The sequence below is a fragment of the Cokeromyces recurvatus genome (assembly GCF_025118155.1).
Source record: "Cokeromyces recurvatus strain NRRL 2243 chromosome Unknown BX663scaffold_2, whole genome shotgun sequence".
NCBI lineage: Eukaryota > Fungi > Mucoromycota > Mucoromycetes > Mucorales > Mucoraceae > Cokeromyces > Cokeromyces recurvatus.
Window position 1 is genome coordinate 958,871 of NW_026251388.1, and position 24,168 is coordinate 983,038.

The 24,168-nt window shown below is 30.3% G+C and overlaps 12 protein-coding genes across 12 annotated transcripts; 4 read left to right on the forward strand and 8 right to left on the reverse strand.

The window, feature by feature from the left end:
- Positions 1-39: 39 nt before the first annotated feature.
- Positions 40-1,070, forward strand: BX663DRAFT_557786 (TB2/DP1, HVA22 family-domain-containing protein; the record flags this gene model as incomplete). Its single annotated transcript, XM_051531784.1, has 3 exons — positions 40-455; positions 566-966; positions 1,023-1,070. The coding sequence occupies exons 1-3, from the start codon at positions 53-55 to the stop codon at positions 1,068-1,070; spliced, it is 852 nt and encodes a 283-aa protein (XP_051387187.1). The 5' UTR covers positions 40-52.
- Positions 817-3,358, reverse strand: BX663DRAFT_495173 (uncharacterized protein). Its single transcript, XM_051525590.1, has 5 exons — positions 3,077-3,358; positions 2,934-3,009; positions 2,168-2,867; positions 1,025-2,063; positions 817-968 (listed from the first exon to the last, which is right to left on the reverse strand). Exons 1-4 carry the CDS (start codon positions 3,254-3,256, stop codon positions 1,187-1,189), a joined length of 1,833 nt encoding a protein of 610 aa, XP_051387188.1. The 5' UTR covers positions 3,257-3,358; the 3' UTR covers positions 817-968; positions 1,025-1,186.
- A 1,728-nt stretch (positions 3,359-5,086) lies between these two features.
- BX663DRAFT_482856 (uncharacterized protein) lies at positions 5,087-6,018 on the forward strand (the record flags this gene model as incomplete). The annotated part of the gene is given in 5 exon segments (XM_051524460.1): positions 5,087-5,172; positions 5,510-5,529; positions 5,639-5,854; positions 5,884-5,970; positions 5,990-6,018. 5 exon segments carry the CDS (start codon positions 5,087-5,089, stop codon positions 6,016-6,018), a joined length of 438 nt encoding a protein of 145 aa, XP_051387189.1.
- Positions 6,019-7,015: 997 nt separating this feature from the next.
- On the reverse strand, positions 7,016-7,394 carry BX663DRAFT_495178 (uncharacterized protein; the record flags this gene model as incomplete). Its single annotated transcript, XM_051525591.1, has 2 exons — positions 7,016-7,042; positions 7,080-7,394. A coding segment is annotated over one exon (231 nt), but the record flags the coding sequence as incomplete, so codon positions are not given.
- A 1,619-nt stretch (positions 7,395-9,013) lies between these two features.
- Positions 9,014-11,858, forward strand: BX663DRAFT_495179 (kinase-like domain-containing protein). The gene is made up of 9 exons (XM_051525592.1): positions 9,014-9,239; positions 9,315-9,479; positions 9,548-9,631; positions 9,690-10,022; positions 10,141-10,209; positions 10,283-10,736; positions 10,800-10,863; positions 10,938-11,220; positions 11,325-11,858. Exons 1-9 carry the CDS (start codon positions 9,120-9,122, stop codon positions 11,829-11,831), a joined length of 2,079 nt encoding a protein of 692 aa, XP_051387191.1. The 5' UTR covers positions 9,014-9,119; the 3' UTR covers positions 11,832-11,858.
- A 12-nt stretch (positions 11,859-11,870) lies between these two features.
- Positions 11,871-12,999, reverse strand: BX663DRAFT_495182 (uncharacterized protein). The gene has a single exon (XM_051525593.1). The coding sequence runs from the start codon at positions 12,697-12,699 to the stop codon at positions 11,992-11,994; it is 708 nt and encodes a 235-aa protein (XP_051387192.1). The 5' UTR covers positions 12,700-12,999; the 3' UTR covers positions 11,871-11,991.
- A 44-nt stretch (positions 13,000-13,043) lies between these two features.
- BX663DRAFT_447301 (kinase-like domain-containing protein) lies at positions 13,044-16,770 on the reverse strand. The gene is given in 13 exon segments (XM_051523693.1): positions 13,044-13,188; positions 13,254-13,419; positions 13,499-13,573; positions 13,641-13,935; positions 14,041-14,275; positions 14,384-14,478; positions 14,559-14,803; positions 14,924-15,142; positions 15,207-15,240; positions 15,316-15,504; positions 15,517-15,844; positions 16,221-16,445; positions 16,469-16,770. The coding sequence occupies 12 exon segments, from the start codon at positions 16,381-16,383 to the stop codon at positions 13,088-13,090; spliced, it is 2,145 nt and encodes a 714-aa protein (XP_051387193.1). The 5' UTR covers positions 16,384-16,445; positions 16,469-16,770; the 3' UTR covers positions 13,044-13,087.
- Positions 16,771-17,198: 428 nt separating this feature from the next.
- Positions 17,199-17,812, reverse strand: BX663DRAFT_557791 (uncharacterized protein; the record flags this gene model as incomplete). The annotated part of the gene is made up of 2 exons (XM_051531785.1): positions 17,199-17,419; positions 17,725-17,812. 2 exons carry the CDS (start codon positions 17,810-17,812, stop codon positions 17,199-17,201), a joined length of 309 nt encoding a protein of 102 aa, XP_051387194.1.
- Positions 17,813-18,045: 233 nt separating this feature from the next.
- BX663DRAFT_495194 (uncharacterized protein) lies at positions 18,046-18,410 on the reverse strand. The gene has a single exon (XM_051525594.1). It carries the CDS (start codon positions 18,402-18,404, stop codon positions 18,216-18,218), a length of 189 nt encoding a protein of 62 aa, XP_051387195.1. The 5' UTR covers positions 18,405-18,410; the 3' UTR covers positions 18,046-18,215.
- Positions 18,411-18,428: 18 nt separating this feature from the next.
- Positions 18,429-18,581, reverse strand: BX663DRAFT_411159 (uncharacterized protein; the record flags this gene model as incomplete). The annotated part of the gene is made up of 1 exon (XM_051522291.1): positions 18,429-18,581. A coding segment is annotated over one exon (153 nt), but the record flags the coding sequence as incomplete, so codon positions are not given.
- An 859-nt stretch (positions 18,582-19,440) lies between these two features.
- BX663DRAFT_495196 (Zinc/iron permease) lies at positions 19,441-20,782 on the reverse strand. The gene is made up of 2 exons (XM_051525595.1): positions 20,128-20,782; positions 19,441-19,963 (listed from the first exon to the last, which is right to left on the reverse strand). Exons 1-2 carry the CDS (start codon positions 20,714-20,716, stop codon positions 19,554-19,556), a joined length of 999 nt encoding a protein of 332 aa, XP_051387197.1. The 5' UTR covers positions 20,717-20,782; the 3' UTR covers positions 19,441-19,553.
- Positions 20,783-22,902: 2,120 nt separating this feature from the next.
- Positions 22,903-24,167, forward strand: BX663DRAFT_495198 (uncharacterized protein). Its single transcript, XM_051525596.1, has 6 exons — positions 22,903-23,001; positions 23,062-23,122; positions 23,187-23,257; positions 23,384-23,459; positions 23,515-23,584; positions 23,866-24,167. Exons 1-6 carry the CDS (start codon positions 22,960-22,962, stop codon positions 24,023-24,025), a joined length of 480 nt encoding a protein of 159 aa, XP_051387198.1. The 5' UTR covers positions 22,903-22,959; the 3' UTR covers positions 24,026-24,167.
- Position 24,168: the final 1 nt, after the last annotated feature.

Below are 24,168 nucleotides of genomic sequence, written 5' to 3' on the forward strand. Positions count from 1 at the left end.
TTTTTTTTTTTTTTTTTTTTTTTTTTTCCTAACAGTCATCTTTTATTTTGTCATGTCTTTAAAACACGATGAAACATCCACTTTAATTGAAAAATACATCAACAGTTTAAATAAAAAAGCGCCTATTAATATTTCTTTTATTACTCAACCCCTGACAATAGCCATTACATCACGCATCAGATCACTAGAACAGATTTATGGAAAACTCAGCATTTATCGTTATCTTATGAAAAAGGGAGTTTATCCATTTTTATTATTCACTACCTTGACTGGCTCCATTGGTTATGGACTTCAACGTACCTACACTCGTTCAACAAAACTTGTATTAAATTTATTAGGTGTACTTTACCCAACTTATTGTTGTTGGCGTTTAGTAAAGAATCAAATAGGAGACCAACAAATTGAATCATTGAAAGCATGGTTAACTTATTGGATGATCTTTGGGTTTTTTCAAGGTAATCATCATCCTGACTCTCTTCGTCTCCTCTTTTTCTTGATTTCATTTCATATTCACATACATGGTTTTTTTTTTTTTTTTTTTTTTTTTTTTTTTTTTTTTTTGTAGTGCTGGATCACTGGACAACTTCTGATCTTTTCATGTTTTCAAAAAAGAAATATAATCTTTATAAATTATTAATATTATATTGGGCACAAAGTCCTCATTCTAAGGGGGCATTTTTACTTTATCAACATGTCATACAAAAGCCATTAGAAAAAGAAAATTCAGGACAAGAACTAATGACTGCTTATTCTATTAAAGGAGAAGAGAAAGAAAGATTTCGTTATTTAGATGGATATATGCCACCTGATTTATTATCAAACCATTTAGGCTCTTCTGTCAGTAGTAGTAGTAGTAATAATAATAGTGAATATTCAATTGAATCACAACAACAACAACAATATCATTATTATGAAGAAGAAGAAGAAGAACAGCCATCTATGTTACGTAATAGTATAGAAAAAGAGGTAAAGAGAATTTAATATAAAGATGTGTAATTCATAGTTTATATCTCTGTTTATAGGTTTATTCATCCTTACTAATGAGTACAACAGAAGAAGCCAGTTGGTAAACAAATTATACCCCCCTTCCCCTTCTTATCAAGAATATATTTATATGAAATAAAATAATAATAAAAGGAATTAGATTCATATTTATTGATAAAAGCGTAGTAAAAAAAGAAGATGATTAGACACCGACAGTAGTTATTGAAGGATTAAGGGTAGTAGAAGAAGAAGAAGGAAGTATATCATTATTATTTGTAGTAGTAGTGGTGGTGGTGGTAGTAGTGATAATAGAGTTATTTTGTTGTTGAATACTGTTTGTATTGTTCCTTATTAGTGTATTATTATGATTGTAGAGGGTATAGTTAGGATGTGCATGGTTGACTTTAAAGGATAGTTTAGATGATGACATCTGCATAAGACTATTGGGCGAATAATTATTTTGACGGTATTGATGATGATGAATATCTAATACAGCATCTTCAGGTACAGCATCCAAGAACTCTTTACGGACCATAGGTGACATCTCTATCAAGATATCTGTCTTCAAGATTTGGCCTAAATGACGAAACATAAAATTTAATGCAAGTGTCTTTAGTCCTATCTCCTCTGACGCTATGGCCTTTTCAAAGATGATTCCACAATTTTCTACTGATAAATGATTCTCATAGAGACGTTCGCAACATAATTTCTTGAGTCGATTCAGGAGATACATATTGGCCAAAATCAAAAGATGGCAAATTGTGTCACATGACTCAGTATCGTCAAGTCGATCATTATACAAATATTTTAAGAAAGCAAAGACGACTTGATAGGGTTCAGGGATTTCCATACGGCCTTGTTGAGATTCAATCATACCTGATTTGTACATGTTCCTGAAATGCGGCCAGCGCGTGATCAGGATGACTCGATGGACAAAAAATGATTGACCATTAGCAGGGACTATGATAAAGTCAGATAATTCAGGATTGTTTAATAATTTAGAAAAACCAGAATAAATAGGAAGAGAAGAAGGTATATCAAATAAACCAAGTGTTTCACTATCAATCATTAAAGCATCTCTGTAGGTAAATATGATATATATATATATATATATATATATATATATGGTTTAGTTTGATATATACATATACACATTCATATATAAATATACACTTTTGAGTACCTAAAATGATCATATCCTTGTGGTCTAAATGGATCAGTATTACCAAGGAAAAATAAATTATTTAAATTCACTTGTTGCTGTTGTTGATTATCTTGTAAAATAGTAAAATAATTCCATCCTCCTACTTCAAATATACCATTACAGTCTTGTCTGTCCCATATAAATGTATCTAAATCAAGCATCCAAAGTCCATAAGATGATTCATTCGTATTATTATTAATCAAGTATCGTCCAAAGATAACTAATTTTCCACATATCGCTTCACAAAAATGTTGACTTTTCAATAAAACCATTTGTGAATTATTCGATGTTGAAAGTACAAGATGAGGTGTATAAGGTGGAGTGTTCAAGTTGACTACAAATAAATCAGAGACTGTACTTCCATGTTCATCTTTACCAGCATAGATATACATTTTATGTCCTATTAATGTCGCTGAATGATTATAACGAGGTGGAATACCATGATGTTTTGTCCAATGAAACGTCTTTAAATCTAATATACTTAATTCATCTAATACATAAGTGCAATCTGAATTCTTTGCAAATCCTCCATAAATAAATAACTTGTCGTCGTACACAGACGCAGTATGCAAGTATCGTGCAGGTATGCTTCCATTAAATTCAGGTTGAAACCATGTCATTTTTTCTATATTAAATAGATGAACATCGTTACAATACTCTTGATACTCATTGCATCCACCTATTGAATTATGAAAAGAATGAGTAGGCAATAATCTATGTATTTATTTATTTATCATAATAATACCAAATATAATGATACAATTATTCCATAGTGAAGCTGTATGACCATACCGTTTACAAGGTGGAGTCCCCTTTACTGTCTAAAATAAATCATTCATGTTATTACTATTACTATTATTATTTTTGTTAAAATTTACATATACTTACTTTAAGAGTTTCCCATTTCATATCTATCAAGTTTAATACGTGTAAATCATTTGTCACATTTCCTCCACCTCCATAAACAAATATTCTATGGTCTACTTTAACAAATGAAGGTCTCCAAAGACCTACCAAGTTTTTCCCTGTAGTTTGAACAGGCTGACCAGATTTCATTACAACTGACATTATAATAAAAGGTAAAAATAATAATAATAATAATAATGATATAAAAGTATATATTTATAAAAAAGAAAAGAAAATATCAATAAAGGGGAGAGTGAATACAGGTTAAAAGGGGAAAAAAAAAATAAAAAGGTGAAGGAGGAGAAAATAAAATAAGAATAGCGAAAATAAAATAAAATGCTAAAAAATAGAAAGGAATAGAAAAATAAAAAAAAATAAAATAAAAAAAAAACATTATTAAAAAAAAAGGGGGGAGCAGAAGAGGACAAAAGATCAAGTAATAAGCCATAGTATTTACATATTTGATATTAATAGAAGCATTATTATTATGTCTATCAGGAACATAAATGTGTAACATTCTTTAAGGTACAACAAAAGAGAAATAATTCGCTTTTATAGGAGGAGGAAAAAAAGGACAAAAAGAGAAGAAGGCTTATCAAGTAAGAAGCTACAAGATTGTTGTCTATGTTAGATTATGTTTTGATTTATTTTAGTTTTATCTTATCGTCTAGAAGGCATCTCTCGAAATAATTTTGAAGATCCAATCTATTTAACTTATAAATTTTATTGGCAGTCATGTTGCTGACACTTTATTTATAAATGAATCTATTGATATAATTTATACCTTTAAACGATCAATATGATGTCTTCAATATTAATCAAGGTACAAAATAAGATTAACAAAAACTTTATTTCAAAATTAATAAGTTACTACTTCTTTGTTTGTCTATATTACTACTGACCCTTTTCATGTATATCATCTTTACTAGAGGAAAAGAAAAATAAGATATTAACAGTAGTGATTTTTTTTTGTATATAAAGAAGCGAGTTTGAAGTTATGGGTCAAGAAAGCCATATTTATATCTGTTAAGTTAATAGCAAGAAGAACCATCTGATAATATTTGATTGTTTTATGATGAGCCAAGTTACTTTTTCCTTGATGACGTTAGATTGACGATTAAATCTAATGACTATGTGTGTTTTTTTTTAGCCTAAAGTGATTGACAGGAAGACAAAGTGGTTATGATAAATCTAATCCTTGATGAAGAATTTACGTATATTTATAAATATCATAAGGCCTGAGAATAATGGTCTTCTAGATACAGTTAAAAAATACGAGAGATGAAAGTTACTTTTATTGATCAACAAAAGAAGAGACTAAGATGAAAGGGGGCTGCCTCGTAAAATATATAACAGATCAAATAGTATCATAAGAACGACGCATACAAATAATGTATATCTATTGTGTATCATTTTTTTATATAAATATATATTTCTTGATATATTAGGTAGTTTCACTTGTAGCACTCTATACAACGTTATGGCTCATAATATCGACTTTTTGAGTATTTGTTTGTATTTTATTTTTTTTTCAGCTACTATTTTTATGTATAAACGCACACATTAAACTCACTATTATTTACCTTATTTATACGGGTTTATAAAGCTTTACTCTACTCATGTAATATATTTGGCATGTATATGGAACCAAAGCCCATTGGCAGTATATATGTTCAATCATATTTTTTTTTTCTCCCAGGTTTATATGAAGAGCATTTTGCTTTGATAAAAACAGTCGAAGCTTGATGCTCTTCCCCTTATTTATACACTTGAATGAAGTCGTGTTGTTTCTCTATAACTGGAATTATTAAGTTGGCTTATTTATGGCGGGAAAAAATTGGAAGATTTACTACAGATAACTCAACAATATAAATGATTACAGTTGATTATTGGTTGGCATTTAGGACTTATTGATAAACTATGTTACAACATCAAGACATAAGAATATGGGTCAATTAAGACTTCTTCTTTTTTTTTTAATTAGTTGATATGATGTATTTATTGCCAGTGCTGTTATTATTAGTATACTCCTCGATTCATCTCATCTCAAGAACTGAATGCAATAGTCATCGTGATAGGTATACATAGAATAAAATTAGGCTCTATACGGTCTTCTAAAATAAGAATAATATTTGGTCAGGTACAATCCATAATAAAAAGTGTATTAGTAACTTATTTTTTCTTTTTAAAACTAAATATTCAAAGAAAGGATCCATGATATCTTAAAACACACACACACACACATTCAACACAGTGCTTGATTTCAAGAGACTCAAATTATATAGGTAGCATTATTTGCACAAGTGTATATGCATCTATTGATTTTTTCAATTAAATACTTGAAACAGTTTTCGGGACAAAAAAGAAAAAAAAGTCGTTTTCTAATTTAGTCAAAACTGATGGTTATTTCTGCAGATATGACGATACTAAAAAATGTAAAAGACAGCTATTGAAGATTATGCTTGTTACTCTGACTCGGATGCTGATATTTCACTATTGGGAGATATGATGAAAAATTGGATGATATTTCTCTTTGTACTATAGATCTTAAACGAAACCAAGTATTTGCTGCAACATATAGTGATAGAAATGGTTCTCAACAACTTTGTGGGTATTCTACTTTAGATTATTACCTGTATACTGGCTCAAAGAGACATACTAAAAGAGAAAGAATGCAGGAGGAAGGTTTGGATGCTCTACTTCTGAATATCCCAGTAGCTAAAACCATTCATGTTTCGACATACTTTCAATATATTACTTGTATTTGAATGCATATTTACAAAATATAGGTATTCAACAGTCATATATCATTTACACTTATATCAAGGCTTCCAAAGAACCAGACAAAAAGATGATGGATATTTTAATTAATCGTGGTAAAAAAAATATAATAAGTTAACGCAAAAGAACACCGAGAAGAATAGGAAAAGAAAAAAAAAAGGAAAAGCTAAAAATGTAAACGATAATAGTAGTTTAGAAGCACACACAAGTACTAGGTAAAGTTTATAAAATAACTCAATGATTAGTATATTCATCTGGTGTTTAGTATAAGAGTAAATAAATCCTAGGAACTAAAGAAATTTTGAGCATCATACAGATAAGTTACCCATCGTATTTTATCTTATTTCTGTATTGTACCAAATTAAATTAATGTACACATATTTAAAGAAGATCATAGTAGATATTTATTATTAGTGGTAATCGCTACTTACATGCTGTATAATAGACATTGCTTGGACTACTTTACGAATTATATCTATTTAATTGGATAGATTGTCAACTATAATGAATTTATTTTAGCTTATTCATTTTCTTAATCAAAATAATGAAAAATCATTTTTCGATCACATTTTGATTTTTGATATCAATAAAAGATCTTATGGAGACACATTTTTTCTTATATTCATCTTATTCTCGTAATAGAATAGAACAGTAGTAATCCTGATTTCTGTGCTGATAGATTTATTGCTTGCACCTCTGATAAAGGCATCTGCAAAGCATTGTTTGCTGTAATTCTCTTTGATACCTGTACTCAAATAACTGGTCTTGATCCTTTTTGTGATACTAGGGGATTCTATGATAGATTCAGTGCTGTTTTGCCTTCTATTAGAACTACCTTCACTATTAACAATTTCTTGAACTTCTCTGATGTTCATGTTGTTGGAAAATGTTTTCTCGAAACAGGTAAAGACATTGGCAATTCCTTTAAAAAGAAATATAGAACTTACACTGTACGGATGTACGAGAGAGTTGTATCAGTCACACGGGAATGGTTCATCGGTGGTTGCGTCTTTACGTTTGAATTGGCTCAGACGCTGATTATTATTTTTCGAAGCAAATAAAAACAAGTCCAAGATGTTGTGAGCTGCCATAATGTCGCGATTCCACACAATATTACAAGTGTTTTGTTGACACTAATATTGTGTGTACTCTTCGCTTTGATTTTTTTTTTTTTTTTTTTTTTTTTTTTTTTTTTTTTTTTTTTGGTCACCACATTCTCGACATTTCTAATCTTGCACTTGTTGCAGATTTGGCTGGTGAGGTATTCATCAACCATTACTACTTCTAACTACTGTCTACAATACCTCTTCAACGCTTTTGTAATCGTTCTGACTGGTGACGACCTGTTGCTTCGTGAACTAGTATTAAACACACCATCGCCCAAAGCAATGATCGTTTTTACTGGCCTCTCTTTATAGTCGGTTGGGGTAGGCGGATAGAACTTGCTTACATTATTAATAATTGACTTTACACCAGTAGATGACTTCTGATGATATTTGCTGCTGTTATAGACGAACCCATCTTCCGAGTTACAGCTTAATGCTTGATAGCTAGACCATAACGACTCTATCTTTTGTACAATCTCTTCAAAATGTTGATTTTTTTCGACAGATGACGGCCATACGGATTTCTGCTTCAGCTTTAGCGAATAGATATAGTTAGCTAGAGATTTTCTTTCGCTAACAGATAAGCCCTTACAAAAGAAAAATGTAGAGTCTTTATCGGACAAGGATTCTATAAAGAAGCGAATTGTTCTCCTTTCGTGGTTCTCACATACGTGGTTGCGTATGAGCATATCGTATTGTTTGTATACAATGGGTAAAATAGAAGAACATTCAATACTCTTGAGGGATCGTAGGATTGTATCATCAATTTCACATTCATTGCAAAACTCAACAAAGTATCGTTGAATATAACTGGGAGACTTTTTGCCCTTACCAGTGACTACGGTAAAGATGAAGTAGACATCATTCTGACTCATAATCGGAACTTCTTTACCCTTCGTTAAGAGCTTCGAAAAAAAAAAAGATAGTTGATAAGCAACGATCCTACCCACATCACTTTTGTTATGTGTGCCGTGACAAGAGATATTTGATCAACAAGCTTAGCGTCTCTACAGATATTTTTCAAGGAGCATTTGATCACGAAGATCTCTTTTTTCTCGTCTAAACCGTGCTTTGGTTCTTTTTGCTTTTTTAGGGGGTATGCATTGCTGTTTACTCTTAGATGGGTGGTTGAGCCGTATTTACACTGTTTTACTTTATGTTTTACTGTATCCGTCTCTTCCACTGTATTGCTTGCTGTTTCCATTCTAAAGTTGATCAAGGCACGCTTTTTTTCTATTATTTTTTTTGTGTCTTCTTTGAAATATGAGATGAATCACAAGAAGAAGAACTTGTAGAAGCAAGTGAAGTTGAAACAAACGCCGTCAAAGTAGGTGTATCATGATCCACATCTTAAAAAAAAAAAAAAGTACGGCACATACTCTCTCGCTATGTATGTTTTTGGTACTTACTCGTCAAAGCTTTCTTTCCTTTTGATATCGTTAAATCGTCAATTGGATTATTTTCACGCGTTTGCTTCATTATATACTATAGAATCTTGAAGAAAAAAGAAATGTTGTTAAAGTGTTTGAAGAAGTTTTTTTATTTTATCCGAAAAAGGTAAGCAAATCATCCGAAAATTAAAAAACTAACGTCGTCTGAATTCAAAGTGTAAGTACTAAAAATGAGTTTGTTTCATATTGTGCCTCATTTCCTATATACAGCCAATCATTTTTTTTTTATCTTTTTAAGGGAAATAATGTGTGACCGCGTTTTGATTTATTTAATGTTGCACTTGTGGACGATTTAAAGAATAAAGAAAGAGGGAGACTGTTAAAAGTAAGCTCTTTTTTCTTCTTTACTTATCTTTCTTTCTCCCTCCCTTTCTCTCATTTTTTTTTTTTTTTTACTCGTAGACGTACATAAAGTATAACAACTATAAAAGAAGTGTTATATATATATTAACAAAGCATATCAGGATCTTTAATTATATATATATTTAGAAGCAGCATATATATATATATATTCATACATATATATTTAAGCATAAAGTATACACGAGTTTTATATATATATATACAATATACTTCACTAAAAAAAAAAAAAAAAAAAAAAAAACAAAGTAATCCGGTTTTCTTCTTTATTATATATAACGGTTAACACATACAAAATCCTCATTGTATCTCTCAATTTATTTACAAATGACTGAAATCATTAAAGATGGTTATTTATCTGTCAAAGAGGATGGACTAAGAGCTTGGATTTGGTCAAAACGTTTTTGCGTCTTGAGAGAACAAGCATTAACATTTCATAGAAATGAAGTAAGTCTTTTCTTATATATATATACATATATATAAACTAATTAGCAACTTTTTTTTTTTTCTGAATATAATTAGCAATCAGGACAATGTGTTGCTTTAATATTTTTAAAGGAAATTACTTCAGTTACGAGAACTGACCTTAAACCTTATTGTTTTGAAGTGGCTACAAAAGATAAAACATATTATATTGCATGCAAAAATGACGAAGAGCTATATTCTTGGATGGATGAAATATATAATGTAAGCTCTCGTATATGTTAGTTTGTTATTTGCGTCTATTTGTCTATTTATTTATCCATATAACATAGAGATCTACTGTTGGCGCTTCAGGTCCAACCAATTTTGTTCATGAAGTGCATGTAGGTTTTGATCCAAATACTGGTGCATTTACGGTAAAATGATAATAAAAGTAGGTACACATATGGATGTTTCATTTAAATATAAAAATAGGGCTTACCTGATCAATGGACAAAATTATTAAAAGGATCAGCTATTACTGCTGAAGATGCAGCTAAAAATCCTCAAGCAGTCTTAGATGTTCTTGAATTTTATACTGAACAAACAAAACGAGAGGCGGAGGAATATGGTACATCCAATCTTCAAGGTGCAGTTGAAAGAATGAGTATTGATCGATGGAATGCTTTAATTAGCGATCATCAACAGTCAAAGAAAACAGTTTTGCCATCACCTCATCGTCCTGCTCCTCCTAGACCTGCTCCACCACCACCTATCACTAGAAGAACTGATATGAATGAAATGATGGATGAATTGTCTATTCGAGTCGTAATTATATATCCTACCTTGATGTTCTTATTTGTAAATTAGAAAATCTAATACATTATTATTGATGTATTTTTTTTTTTTTTTTTTTTTTTTTTTTTTTTTTTTTTTTTTTTTTTAGCCTAAATCACCAAAATCACCTATAGATCTTCGTCAGTATTCACCTATCGATAGGCTATCTCCTTCCTCTGTATGTTTTTTATTATTTTATTACGAACTGTTTTTTTTATTCATTGTAACTTTACTTCTTTTTCTTCTTATAGGGTTATCCCAACACTAACTCTAATGGCAATAAATATCCTAGACCAGAACCTTCTAAATCACATCATAGAGTACCTGCTCGTACTACAAGTATTTCAGCCTATGATGAACGTATAATGATTGAGCGTGAAAAGATAGAGATGGAAATGAGAGAAAGACAACAAAAAGAAAAGGAAAGGATACGAGACCAAAAGGAAAAACAACTCAGAGAACGTGAAAGAGAACGTGAAAGAGAACGTGAAAGAGAACGTGAAAGAGAAAGAGAACGGGAACGCGAGCGTGAACGTGAACGTGAAAGAGAGCGTGAAAGAGAGCGTGAACGTGAACGTGAACGTGAACAAGAAAGAGAACGAGAACGAGAAAGGGAAAAGACAGCTCAAATAGTCTCAACACCAAAGAAGAAGGTTGAACAACGAATTAGTACAATGACAGAAGCACAAATAATGGAGCAACTAAGTAATACATACATACATATAATTACTTATAATAGATGCTTATATACATATTTATATTTGATAGGGAGTGTTGTGACTAGTGGTGATCCTAATGATATGTACAAGAAATTAAAAAGGGTTGGTCAAGGGTAAATATATATATATATATATACATATGTATATAGTTATCTATAATGATGACATTATTAAATTGTAATAATAGTGCTTCTGGCTCTGTTTATGTTGCTCTTTCACTTGCTACAAATACTAAAGTAGCTATTAAGCAAATGGATTTAGCTCATCAACCCCGAAAAGATCTGATTGTAACAGAAATTTTAGTTATGAAGGAATCTCAGCATCCCAATATTGTCAATTTCTTGGATGCTTTCCTTGTTAAAAATAGTGAACTTTGGGTTATTATGGAGTATATGGAAGGAGGTGCTTTAACAGATGTTATAGATAATAATACAATGACAGAGCAACAGATTGCTACTGTTTGTCACGAGGTAAATAATTACAAAAGTTAAGGGGGAGGTATAATTTTTATTTTTTTATTTTTATTTTTTATTTTTTTATAAACTTATGACCTATTTGCTTTTTCTTTTTATAGACAACAGCCGGTCTTTTGCATTTGCATTCACAAAATATTCTTCATAGAGATATTAAATCAGATAATATTCTTTTAAACGCACATGGCCAAGTCAAAATTAGTGATTTCGGTTTTTGTGCAAAACTAACAGATCAAAGGAAGAAGCGTGCTACAATGGTGGGCACACCTTATTGGATGGCACCTGAAGTAGTCAAACAAAAAGAATACGGCGCCAAAGTTGATATTTGGTCATTAGGTATTATGGCTATTGAAATGATTGAAAATGAACCACCTTATCTTGACGAAGAACCCTTAAAGGCGCTTTATTTAATTGCAACAAATGGTACACCTACGTTAAAGAATCCTGAAAAGCTCTCCCGTGAATTGAAGGGCTTTTTAGCTGTTTGTTTATGTGTTGATGTTAGATCAAGAGCCACTGCTGCAGAGCTAATGAATCATGAATTCCTAAAGAAGGCAGGCCCATTAGAAATATTAGCACCTTTACTTAAATTTAAATCAAGAAATTAACCTAACAAAAAAAAAAAAAAAAAAAAAGACCTTCTGTTTAATACTTTTCTTTTCCTTATATATATACATATATGTTATAATTATTATCATTATTTATTTTGTAAGAGAGTGGGGAAAAAAAAAAAACGAGCAATATTAAATAAAACAAATAACTCTATTTTTATTTTTCTTGGCTTATCTCTGATGTCTTTATAGGGCCTAATCGACTCTTTAAATGCTCTGGAATTTCTTTTTGAATAGGTGGTGATCTCTCTCTTCTTGTTGAACTACTTCGTTTTGAGTTTCTTAAAGGTGAACGACTTCTACTTCTCGAATAGTATCGACGACGAGAAGGTGATGATACTGTATTTTCTACTTTTTTACCTAAACGACTAAAGACGTCACTTCCATCACCTCCATTCCTTTTCATCCTTTCGATATGTTCTCTACGTGCTTCCTTTCTTTCCTCACTTAATGTTTGACCATCTACACCATGTAATTGATAATAACGACTACGAGAACGAGCTCCTCTTTCTTTCACATCCTCATCTGTCGCAATACGAATAAATAAATCAATCACTTGATGATCATGGTTGATCATCAAATAAGGTTTGGCTGGAACTAAAGTGCGATGATCCAAAACGACATTATTTTTTAATAATAAGGAAGATGCCACAGTTGAAGCGTCTGTAGGATTATCAAAGACAAGGTTACAAGAGGAATCATTGATCCATTCAATCTTTATTAAGAGTGTTGAATCAACATATTGTTCAATATCCTTTGTTGACATTTCATTGACACCATATAAAAAAATGGCGCTAGGACGAGGAAGTGCCTCAAAACGATCATAAGGCTCATCACCTACAAGTTGAACATTGTCTGTATCCATCTTTTCGGTCCCATTAGCTTTCGTGTTCTCATCTGTCAATGAGATGTTTAATGATTCTGCTTCGAGTTCTGCTTCAAGCTCTGCTTCAAATTCTGCATCAAGTTCTGCATCTTTTATTATTATATTATGTAAGATGCCATTGAAAGAGTACTCTTATTTACATTTACCTAATTCAGTTTTTGTTTCTTGACTCATTTTTTTTTTTTAAACCTATTTACAAAAAATACATGTATATTTAAATATCGCGATAACAATAGTTAAAGTAGAAAAGATGTATGTATGTTTTTTTTATAAACTCAGATTTATTTTCATCCCAATGTAACAAATTGGAAGTTATAAAAATGGGAGAAAGCTTTTTTTTTTATAAATAAGTGCAATATACAATCTATTATTTAATCCAACCATTTGTCTTTGTCAGCCAATAAGATTCAGATTCATATCTGTTCAGACATTCGAGTAAATCCTTTATATTTGACTTGATTTCATCACCTAAGATAAACAATATAGATGAGTTTACAAAGGGGGAAAAAAAAAAGAGCTATCATGATGATTACCCTGATTGAGTACGAATTTAATTCGAATTTTAGTAGTAGTAGTTATCTTAATTTTCTTTATATGACAAACGAAGGAAAAAGTAGAAGAACCTCTTCTATTCATTGTTCCATTCCAAATGACTTTACCATGAGGATACATTCTTCCTATAAGTTGGCCATTATAGCACTAATAGAGATGGTAATGTAATTAGGCTGATAACTATATCATGTTATATATATATATATATACACGCGTGTATGTATACCTCTTCAAGAACTTGATGTAATTTACCAGCTGCTTCACATTCATTTTTTGCAAAGCATTCAACTGTGACAGTAGTCTAAAAAAATAGATGCTAATTATATTAGTCTAATTTCCATGACAACCTAATATATTATATCTTATACCCTTTCAATCGGTTTTCTTTTAAAAAAGTAACTTTGCGCTTTATTCCACCAAGTCAAGTTGGTGAAGCGTGGTTCCTTTTTATTCAAGGGTACTATTATCCACCACCACCAAGTTTGTATAGAGTCTATGCAACTATTATTTTCTATAGACTGAGCCATGACGAATCCAGGGGCTGCCTTTGATTTAATATGAATCAACGTTTTTCCTACGTTAGAGAACGAAGAGGTTTGAATAGTAGTAGAAGGTCTATTTTGTTGTATCATTGGAGCTATAACTGAATTTGTATCTTTATTACTAGTAAACGAAATATCTATCAATAAGATATTCTACTTGTATGTTATGTATCATTTTATTTTATTTATTTATTTTATTTTATTTTATTTTTTTTTTTTTTTTTACTTTTGATCCCAACCATGATGTTTCTTTTTATATTGATCGATCTGTATTAAAGAGAATGAAGGAGTTTGTTGCAATGAACACGTACTTTGAGGTGTTAATGGTAATAAAGCATCAAAGGCTGAATCAATTGAAGATTCATAAGGAGTAGATAACATATAGCATTCTTCACTCACTCGAAGAGGTGAGGATAGAAAGATAAGGTCTTCCGTTATGATAAAAGGCCGTTGAGTTGAGCCTATTTTTTTTTATCCTTTAGAAAAATAATCCATGTTGACTAATGTCTAAAACACACACACACACACATATATATATACATATTTATATACACACACTATTGACTTACTATTGTTATTATTATTTGTTATCCAGGGCTGCTGTTCTAATCCTCTTAAAGATCTTTCTTGTAATAATTTACAGGTTAATTTTTGTACATTATATCTATTAGACACAAGTTATTTGTATAGGTTCTCCCCTTTTATCAAAAGAAAAAGAGTCCCTCCTTAGTCATAAATAATTACCCATATATCGATAAACTGGTCAACAGTGTTTCTTCATTCTTTTTGCCCCATAAAACTTTAAGTGTCTCCCATATTCTTCCATCCAAGTCTGATTTATGAGAAAGCATAGGAAGTTCTAAATTAGGATCTTGATAATACGGATTAAAGTCCTTCATCCATTGCTGTTGTCTTTGTAAAATCATTTTGAAATCAGTTCCTAAAAATGATTTATTGGTTAACCAAGGATGATAAAGTATCTCTGCTATCTATAAAAAGACACTATCAATCACCAACCAACTAACCAATCAAACAGGTATATATGTATATACATATAAAAGAAGATACCCTTATTATGATTGTAATTTTTTTTTTATCAAGGTACTTACTGTTATTCGTTTTGTTGGATTCACAACTAACATACGTTGAATGATATCTTTTGCATCATTTGAAAGGTAATCAGGTAAAGGACGATAATGACCTGTTTTAATTTTTGCTAATAATCGTCCCATATGTTCATCATCAAAGGGGAGATGGCCTGTCATCATAGCATATAAAATAACTCCACAAGACCATACATCTGTTGCCTTGCCATCATACTTTTTCCCCTAAAATAAAATAAATAAATAAATGGTTGGTTGGTTGGTAATTGGATAAAATAGTGTGACCTACTTTAACTATCTCAGGGCTAGCATAATGCGGAGATCTAATAAATAAATGAATAAAAAAATAAAAAAAAGGGGGAGGGGCATTCTATTTAATATAAAAATGTTATATTGACCCACAACTCGTGCTAAGTAATCTATTTGGAGGTTGCATTGTTGCCATTCCAAAATCTGCTACTTTCAAGTTTTTCTTTTCTTTATCGAGCAAGATGTTTTCCGGTTTAAGATCTCGATGACTTTTATTTTTTTTTATTATTATTATTGAAAAAAATATATATAAGAGAGTTATAAAGTCTTTTTCTTTTCTTTTCTTTTACCTGATATGATGTGAATGACACCAAAAGATGGCAGATACCAATTGAGAAAAAAGAGAACGCGCTTCTGATTCCGTAAGTCGACCTCGTTCAGTCAAGACATGAAATAATTCACCCCCTTCACTATAATCCATGATGAAATAAACAGAATGAGTATCTTGAAGGACTTGTCGGAGATGTACTAAATGAGGATGATAAAGTAACTGCAAGATAGCCAACTCTTGCTGTACAGATTGCGTTGTATGATTCGAGGTCTTCAAATGGCTTCTCGATATTATCTTAATCGCTACCTTTTCACCTGTTTGTTTGTGAATACCGAGTTTTACACGTCCTAAAAAAAATTATATATGAATATAATTAAGCGTCTTGTATAATTTAATTGTAACACTTCATTCATATACATATAAAGGAATAACAAAAGCTAAAAATAAAATAAAATAAAAAAGGAGAATAATAATAATAATAATAAAGAGAGAGAGAAAGAGAGAGAGGAAGAAGGGGTATGTGTGTGTGTGTGTGTGTGTGTGTACGTGTATGCAAGGAAGAGGGGGGGGTGTTCATACAAAAAAAAAAAAAGAGGGAGAAGGAAGAGAGTAAAAGATAGTGGCTAACAGATTTAGAAAGATATTTTTATTCCAAAAAAGGGAAAATCATAAAATAAAAAAGGGAAAGAGAGAGAGAAAAGGGGCGGGTATAACTAAGTTTACCTGAAGCACCACGACCAATGGTTGAACATAAAAGATAATCACCAATTTCTTTCCTTTTCTTTATTGACAATATATTATTTCGATTCATTTTATGAGAGTTATTCATTTGATTATTGTTACTAGATTGATGAAGATAGCGTGTTAAATAAGTGATAAATGACATTGGAATAGAAGAAAATTTTATTTTTATTTATAAAGAAGAGAAAGAAAAAAGAAAAGAAAAAAGTAATAAAAAGAAAAAGAAAAAAGTAATAAAAAGAAGAACAAAGGAAGCAATAAAAAGATGTATATTTTATGTAGTATCTATTATGCATACATAAATATATGTAATAAACATGTACATGATGCTTTTTATATATAATATGTATATATATGGTGGGAGAAAAAGAAAGAGAGAAAGGGGGGAGGAGGAGAAGGAAAGAAAACGGAAGAAGGAGAAGGGCAGAAAAGAAGCTGACTTTAATATGTAATGTATATGTATTTATCAATACATTTAAACTATATAATCTAACGCCACTTGTATGAATGCAGGATGACACTAAGAAGCAACAAGTAGCAATTATCGACCTCTTTTTTTTATTATAATTAATAACAAAAATGTCGGTCTATTTAAAGATGTAAGATACTTTTATTATCCATCTTCAATACTATCCTTTATGGCTCTCTCTCTCTTTTTTTTTTTTTTTTTTTTTTTTTTTTTTTTCTTCAGTCACGAGCATATACAGTAAGGCTGGTAAATATTGGCTAATTCAGAAATTTAAATGGTGATAATAAAAAAAAAAAACTAATTTGGCGAAACAATAAAAAATGATTGGTTGTTTTAAAATATTTTATTGACTCGATGGAAAAAAAAATATTTTGGCAGTTTTAAGATTGGCGATTGATTAAAAGTGAATTTTATCTCGACAATAAGTAATATGACACTTAGAATGATCGCAGAATCCGCGAAGGTCACTAATGCGTACATTATTGCAAGCATCAACGATCCTCTGAGATAGAGTCTCCTCTGTCATTAGGTCCTTGCGCTTCATTTTTCTTTTTACAATAGCCCAAAAGTTTTCGATTGCGTTCAACTCTGGTGAATAACGGAGGCAAATACATGACTCTGTATCCTCTGCCCTCAATTTTTCTAATCATGGGATGTAATTTATGAGTGGTGCAGTTGTCCATCACAAGATAACTACCCTTTAGGCTTTCGTCTATATCCATAATGTCAAGTAGTTCGTTCATGAACTTTATGAAATGAGCCGTAGTAGTGCCTTTGGAGGGGGGTTTTATTGGCTTCCTTATCATCAATACTTTCAACCTCGACAAACTCTACAACAGGTTCCTTAATGATGATTTCATCTGCTCTTTGTTTGCCCTTTTCCAACCTTTCTCTTTTTTTGATTTCTCACTTTTACTTGCCGCAGGTTTTGGAATCTTTTCCTTCCTTGGTGGTGGTGGTGGTAGTGGGGGGGTTTTTTCATTGCGACATGAATAACACTGGAGGAGTGAATAGCACCGATGATGGTGTGAGATGGTGCACGAGCCTTATCAAGTTCTACAAAGGCAGGTGTTCCTATAGTTGACCTTGCCCAGTTGTTCCTCATCTTAATATTAAAGCCAGCCTCATCAATGAAAACGCAGTTTTTTTTTTTTTTTTTTTTTTTTTTTTTTTTTCAAAGTCTATGTCTGAATCCTTCCACTTCATGAATCATTCATATCTCGCTTGTAGATTATCATCTGAGTTTCTTATTTTTGCTTCAAAAGTTGACTTCTTCACGGTGATAAACATATTTTTTTTTCAAGTGATGATTCATTTGAGATTTGGAAATTGAAAAGTCTTCAAACTTGGACGTCAACGAGTCAATAATATCAACAGCACACAATTATGGATTTTTCTTCACTATTTCTTGAATGTATTCTTCGTGTTTCTCAGTAAAAGTATGAGGTCTGCCAACATTTTTCTCAGATTTCTTATACGGAACTTCGCCCTGTCTCTTAATAATGTCCTCACCAACGCTTAGAAGTGCTATTCTTTATTCCTAACTCTCTCGCAACTGCCGACATTCTTCCTCTTTTGACGGAACCTTCGATCATTCGGTCAATGAACTCCTCTCTCGTGTGGTCGTCATAGTTTCTGTAAGTACTGTTAACGGGTGCTTTCGCTAATTTGACCTTATTAGCAGGTACATCTTCCATTTCAGTATCCTTAATATCTTCTGGTTTAGCAGCCAAATAAGCAGCTTGGCTCGTTATTGTGGCGAGAACTATGTTCGGATCGATGATATCTGTCAATACATCCTCCATTGGGTCTACAACTTTCTCTCCATTCTCGTTAAAGATATTCTCTAGTCCATCTTCATAATAGAAAGTGTTTTTGCTCATTCTGTTTAATGAATAATACAATAGAGTATGATTTTATTTCCAGAAATGAAAGAAGGGCTAAATTAACATTGTAGGAAGTAAGAAATAGCTTAACCAAAAACAATTTCTCAATCAAGTCAAAGTATAATTTAAAATGGATCAATCATGTTTTATTATTTCGCCAAATTATTTTTTTTTATTATCACCATTTAAATTTCTGAATTAGCCAATATTTACCAGCCTTACTGTATCTTGAAATAGACTTATTCTCATCATACTCTGTGTCCTTCTTGCCCTAGCCTTTTCAATATGTATATGTATATTTATCTATGTGTGCATACAAAAAAAAAAGTCAAGATTTCCATGTATTTAATAATATATAAATACATATTTAATTATTGAAAATAGACTATTTCGTTCTAGCAATAACCCAAAAGAAGAATGACCCATTTCATTCTTTCCCCTTCTAATCCACTTTATTGTATTATATCTATTAAGATGAATTTACCTGTTAATGGTTATTTATCAATATTAAAGTTATAACCAAACTTGTTACCTTTCTTTTTGTCTCTCTCTCTCTTTTAAGAAAAAAATAATTATATTAGGAAAAGAAAAGAAGAAGAAGAAGAAAAAAAAAAGTATACGTATTAATTATTCATCATTTACAAAGCGAGAAATTGTATATGTTTTACTTTTAACATAATGAATTCATATATTAATAAAATTCATTTAAAGTCAGTTAAAATAATTATGATTCTTTTTAATTACTGCAAAAAAAAAAAAAAAAAAAAAAAAAAAAAAAAAAAAAAAATGAGTTGCTGTGCAGCTGATAAAATTACAGATACACATGATTTGTAATAATTTGACATAATAAAGATACATACAAATACTATAAGTTTATTTATCTAGTAATAGCGAATTGCTTGTTTGTATACATATACATGCACGATATAGAAATGACAAGGATATAGTAGGTGTCTTGTATTAAATCGATTGAAGTAATGAAGATAAACTGATAAATAAGATGCCAATAAAGAAAAATAAAGGTACACATTGATTTGATTTGTCAGTTCGTATCGCTTGTGGGAGCATACTCTGCACTGCAATTAAACACATCATACCACTAACGACACCGAAAATAATTCCGAATAAATACTTTTCTTGGATATAATCGACATTTCGAATAACTAATAATCCTAATATTGCACCTAGTGGTTGTGACATGCCTCCAAGAAATGAAGCATACATGAATGCTGCAAATCGTGAACCCGTTGCGTAATATAACGGTAATGCAATTAAGAAACCTTCAATCAGATTATGCATAATCATAGCTGCAGCTACATTTAAACCTAATTGGCTTGAAGATTCATTTGATATAAACATGATCAAACCTTCTAATATGTATATATATATATATATATAAATATATATATTATATACTAACGGTATGAATATATTTATACGTATGTATGTATATCATAGAATATCTCTTTGTGTGTGTATATATACATATATATATACATATATATATATGTATATATTTTTCACTTCTTATTACCTGGAAATTTATGTATACAAATGGCAATAGCTGTTTGAATACCAATAAGAAAATAGTCAGCTTTATTCTCATGTAAATGACTATGATTTATATTATCTACTTCATCTTCCTCTGCTCCTTCTTCTGATACGACAATGGTACCATATTCAATCATATCTACACGACGACTATGATGATGATGATACGGTAAAATAGGCTTACTTGTGTTGTCTTCTTCATTGGACTCTAAGATAACTTCTTCTATATTATTCTTCGCAACAACGATATGTGTTGTAGGGTCGCACGTATGAATAGCACGAGGAGCACAGGATTGTATGATGAAAGATAAAATAACTGTAAATAAAACACCAATGAAAAAACACAAGAAGGTCCAAAAATTGGAATTATTAAGCTTTTGTTGAGAAGCAGGCAAGAGTGTATAAAGTGAATTGAATATCAGCACTCCTCCTCCTAATGCCATTGATGAAGAAAGAAATTTCGAATTTTCCAATACTTTTCTACCGAGAAAAACAACACTGGCTCCCAATACACAAGATAGTGAAGAGATAGACACCATTATCCATCCTTCACTTATATACAAAACACTCATAATTTAACTATAAAAAGTTTAAAATAAAAAATAAAAAATAAAATGAAGGAGAAAAAGGAACAAATATTTTTAAATATTTATATATATATATATATAAAAAAAAAAAAAAAAAAAAAAAAAAAAAAAAAAAAAAGTTTTATTTAAATAAGCTATAATTAATTATTACCAACAAAAATCATTGTTTCACACTTTAAACCTTTAAATTTTTCATATAATGTAAATAGTTGCATTTGAAAGCAATCACTAATTAAACATCTTTCTTCGAAAGTATAATATAACAATTTATTTTTTTTAAAAAAAAAAAGAATATAAAAGTGAATATTCAATAAATTATAATAGGGATTTTCTTAGTGTCTTTACTATGTCACTATAAAATATAACTTTAATTGTGAAAATCTTATTGGGTATAAAATAGTGAGTACTTGAAGATTTTTTTTTGTTCCGGGTCGGATCATCAATGAGAAGCGATGCCTTCAGGATTATTAATAAAAAAAAAAGGGGGAGGGGGTGTAGCTATCATTCTATTAGTGAGAATGAAAGTAGATACATTTATATAACAAGGCTATTCAATAGAACCAAAACATTCATACAGAAAGCTTATTTAAAAGGCAAAAATAAAACGTTAAAGACTATCTATGATTCGAGTATTTAGAGCAGACACACTATAATTTGGAAATAGTAGATAGAGGGATGTTTAGTTATTAACTATGTAAAATACTTGACCATCAGACAATCAAGGAATTCACTTATGATGTTCTATATATGCCATATGAATAGTGTCTGATGATGATCTTGAATTGTCAGGAGTAATTTATATGAGGGTATAAAGATCGATAGCCGTATAATGATTTTTGGCTATTTAAGGATCATTCAACTTACTTTTCTCGGCTAAGAATAAGGCACTTGATATAAGCATTAAATACTAACTAACTGTAATATAATAAAAGATAAATTGTAAATTCTGAATATAAAGTCATCTACTGCATAAAATATATAGCATTAATCTGAATGATATTCAATTATAAAGACATCATTATTATATCATTTCCAAATATCTATTTTTTATTATTATCCTTGATATTATAGCTGCAAGTAGTTGCATATCTTATAAGTTTTAACACAGTATGGATACATATATTCGTCTTTTTATCCTTTGATTCAAATTTTACTACTTGTGTAAATAGGATATGTACTGTTTATAATTTATATCAAGCGAATAACATACTTGTTTTGTCCCTTTCTCTTTTCTCTGTTATAACCTTATGTTAGCTATACACTTTATGTCCATGTCCCCTTGGGGCTTAAAATTATTCTTATTATATCAATAACCCACTGCTCTTCTTATTAAGAATTGTATATATGTCTAACTTATCTACATAACTCACACATATGAACAGCATTTAGTCTTCTCATCTTCTAAAGACTTTCCTCCTTCAATATCTACAACGCTTGCATCCATTACTATAATTAAATATACATGACCTTTTTTTTTTGCATATGATGGAACGATTATAATTACAAGATAATAGAGAGAGAAAGGCAGACAGACAGTATAATAAAATAGGAGGACAACTATAAAGAACCACGCTCTATTTTTTGATGAAAACTTTTATAATCTAACCTATATTAATATCAGGCATTCAGAAAACTTTACAAAGTTCAATCAATCATAACAAAGTATGTAACATACAGATTATGATTCGACCATCCAATTCTATTTAGAAAGAAAGTGCTATTCACATAAATAGTTTATTTTTAAGAAAAAGAGATTGACTGTAAGAAAGAAAGGCAGAAGAACATGAAGCTTAATAGGTTAGGTATACTTCTTATTTGAGACTTTTTTGCTTTAATAAATAGATCGATAGTAGAAATAATATTAAATACACCTATATACTTAACGTCAACCATAGTAGATACATTTTCCTTTATAAGTGACATCATTTATTTGATTAGCTAAGTATCTTTACTTGGTAAAATCAAACAATCTTTCTCCTCTACAACTTCAACTTTCAGCCATAAATACCAATATTTGTATTAGATCTGCAAATGATTACTAGTGCGTTATCCAAATGACAAATTAGTTTTGTGATCAAAAAAGAAAAAAAAAGAAAAAAAAAAAAGTAACCAATTAGCACATCAATAACTAAAAAAAATAATTTTTTTTTCTTTCTTTTATTTAGCTTTCTTTTTTTTATAACTTTTATTATTATTGTTTTTCTTTTTTCTTAATTAAATAATAAAATATGGCTCTTTTTGTAGGAAAAATACCCAGGGATATGAATGATGTAAGTTCTCTATTTTGATCAAAGTAACAAGCAGATAATTTTAATTTGAGTCTTATATAGCGTGATCTTGAAGATACTTTTATAAAGTATGGAAAGATTACTCGTCTTAACGTTAAACAAGGTACATTTTTTTTTTCTTTTTTCACCCCACCCCCTAGCTTAAAGACTAACTTATATCTCTATAGGTTATGGTTTTGTTGAATTTGAAGATAAACGTGATGCCGAAGACGCTATTAAAGCTATGAATGAAAGAGGCGTACGTAACTACTTTATTTTTATTATTTTTATTTATTTATTTTAAAGAAACAAAAAAAAAAAAAAAAAAAAAAAAAAAAAAAAAAAAAAAAAGAAAAAAAATAAGAAATTAAAATGGGACCAATAGGAGCTTATCGTTGAATGGGCTAAAAATAATGGTAAAAAAGCTGGTAAAAATGAATGTTTTCATTGTGGAAAAGAAGGTTAGTTTCTATATGATTTTATTTTTATGTCTTTTATTTATATTGAAGTAAACAGGCCATTGGGCTCGAGATTGTGCTGAAGGAGGTAATCGACGCAACGGTGGTTATGAAGGAAGAAATAGAAGGTATATTGTCTAGTTATCACAGTTCTACAGCTGCAGTGTGTTATGTGTTTTTTTTTAAAAAAAAAAAATATTATGAATATGCGGTGTTGTGCCCTATTATTATTGACCACTTAACATTGGCCCCTTTTTTATTTATTTATTTTTTTATTTATGTCTTTGATCCTGTTCACTTGGATATGCATTCACTTTTAACATTTATGTAAGTTTATATCTATTATACTAACAAAAAAATTTTTTTTTTCTTTCCTTATTAATTTTTATCTTAGTTATTCTATCTACAGAAATAGAGATTATGGCCGTCGTCGCGACAGTTATGGTGGACGTGATCGATCTCCTCGTCGTGCTGAGCTTCGTGATAATAGAAATGGCAAATATGACCGTGACCGCAGAGACCGTGGATATAGTCATAGAGAAGACCGTCGTAGGGAAGATATTCGTTAATATAATACTAGTCTAGTTATTTTTTTTTTATTTAAGAAAAAATAAAATAATATACACAATAGTTCGAATAAGGATCCAGAGGCTTTGTAGCCAATCAAATCATTCTTTAATTAAATAAATACTGTTTCTCCCAGAAAAAAAAA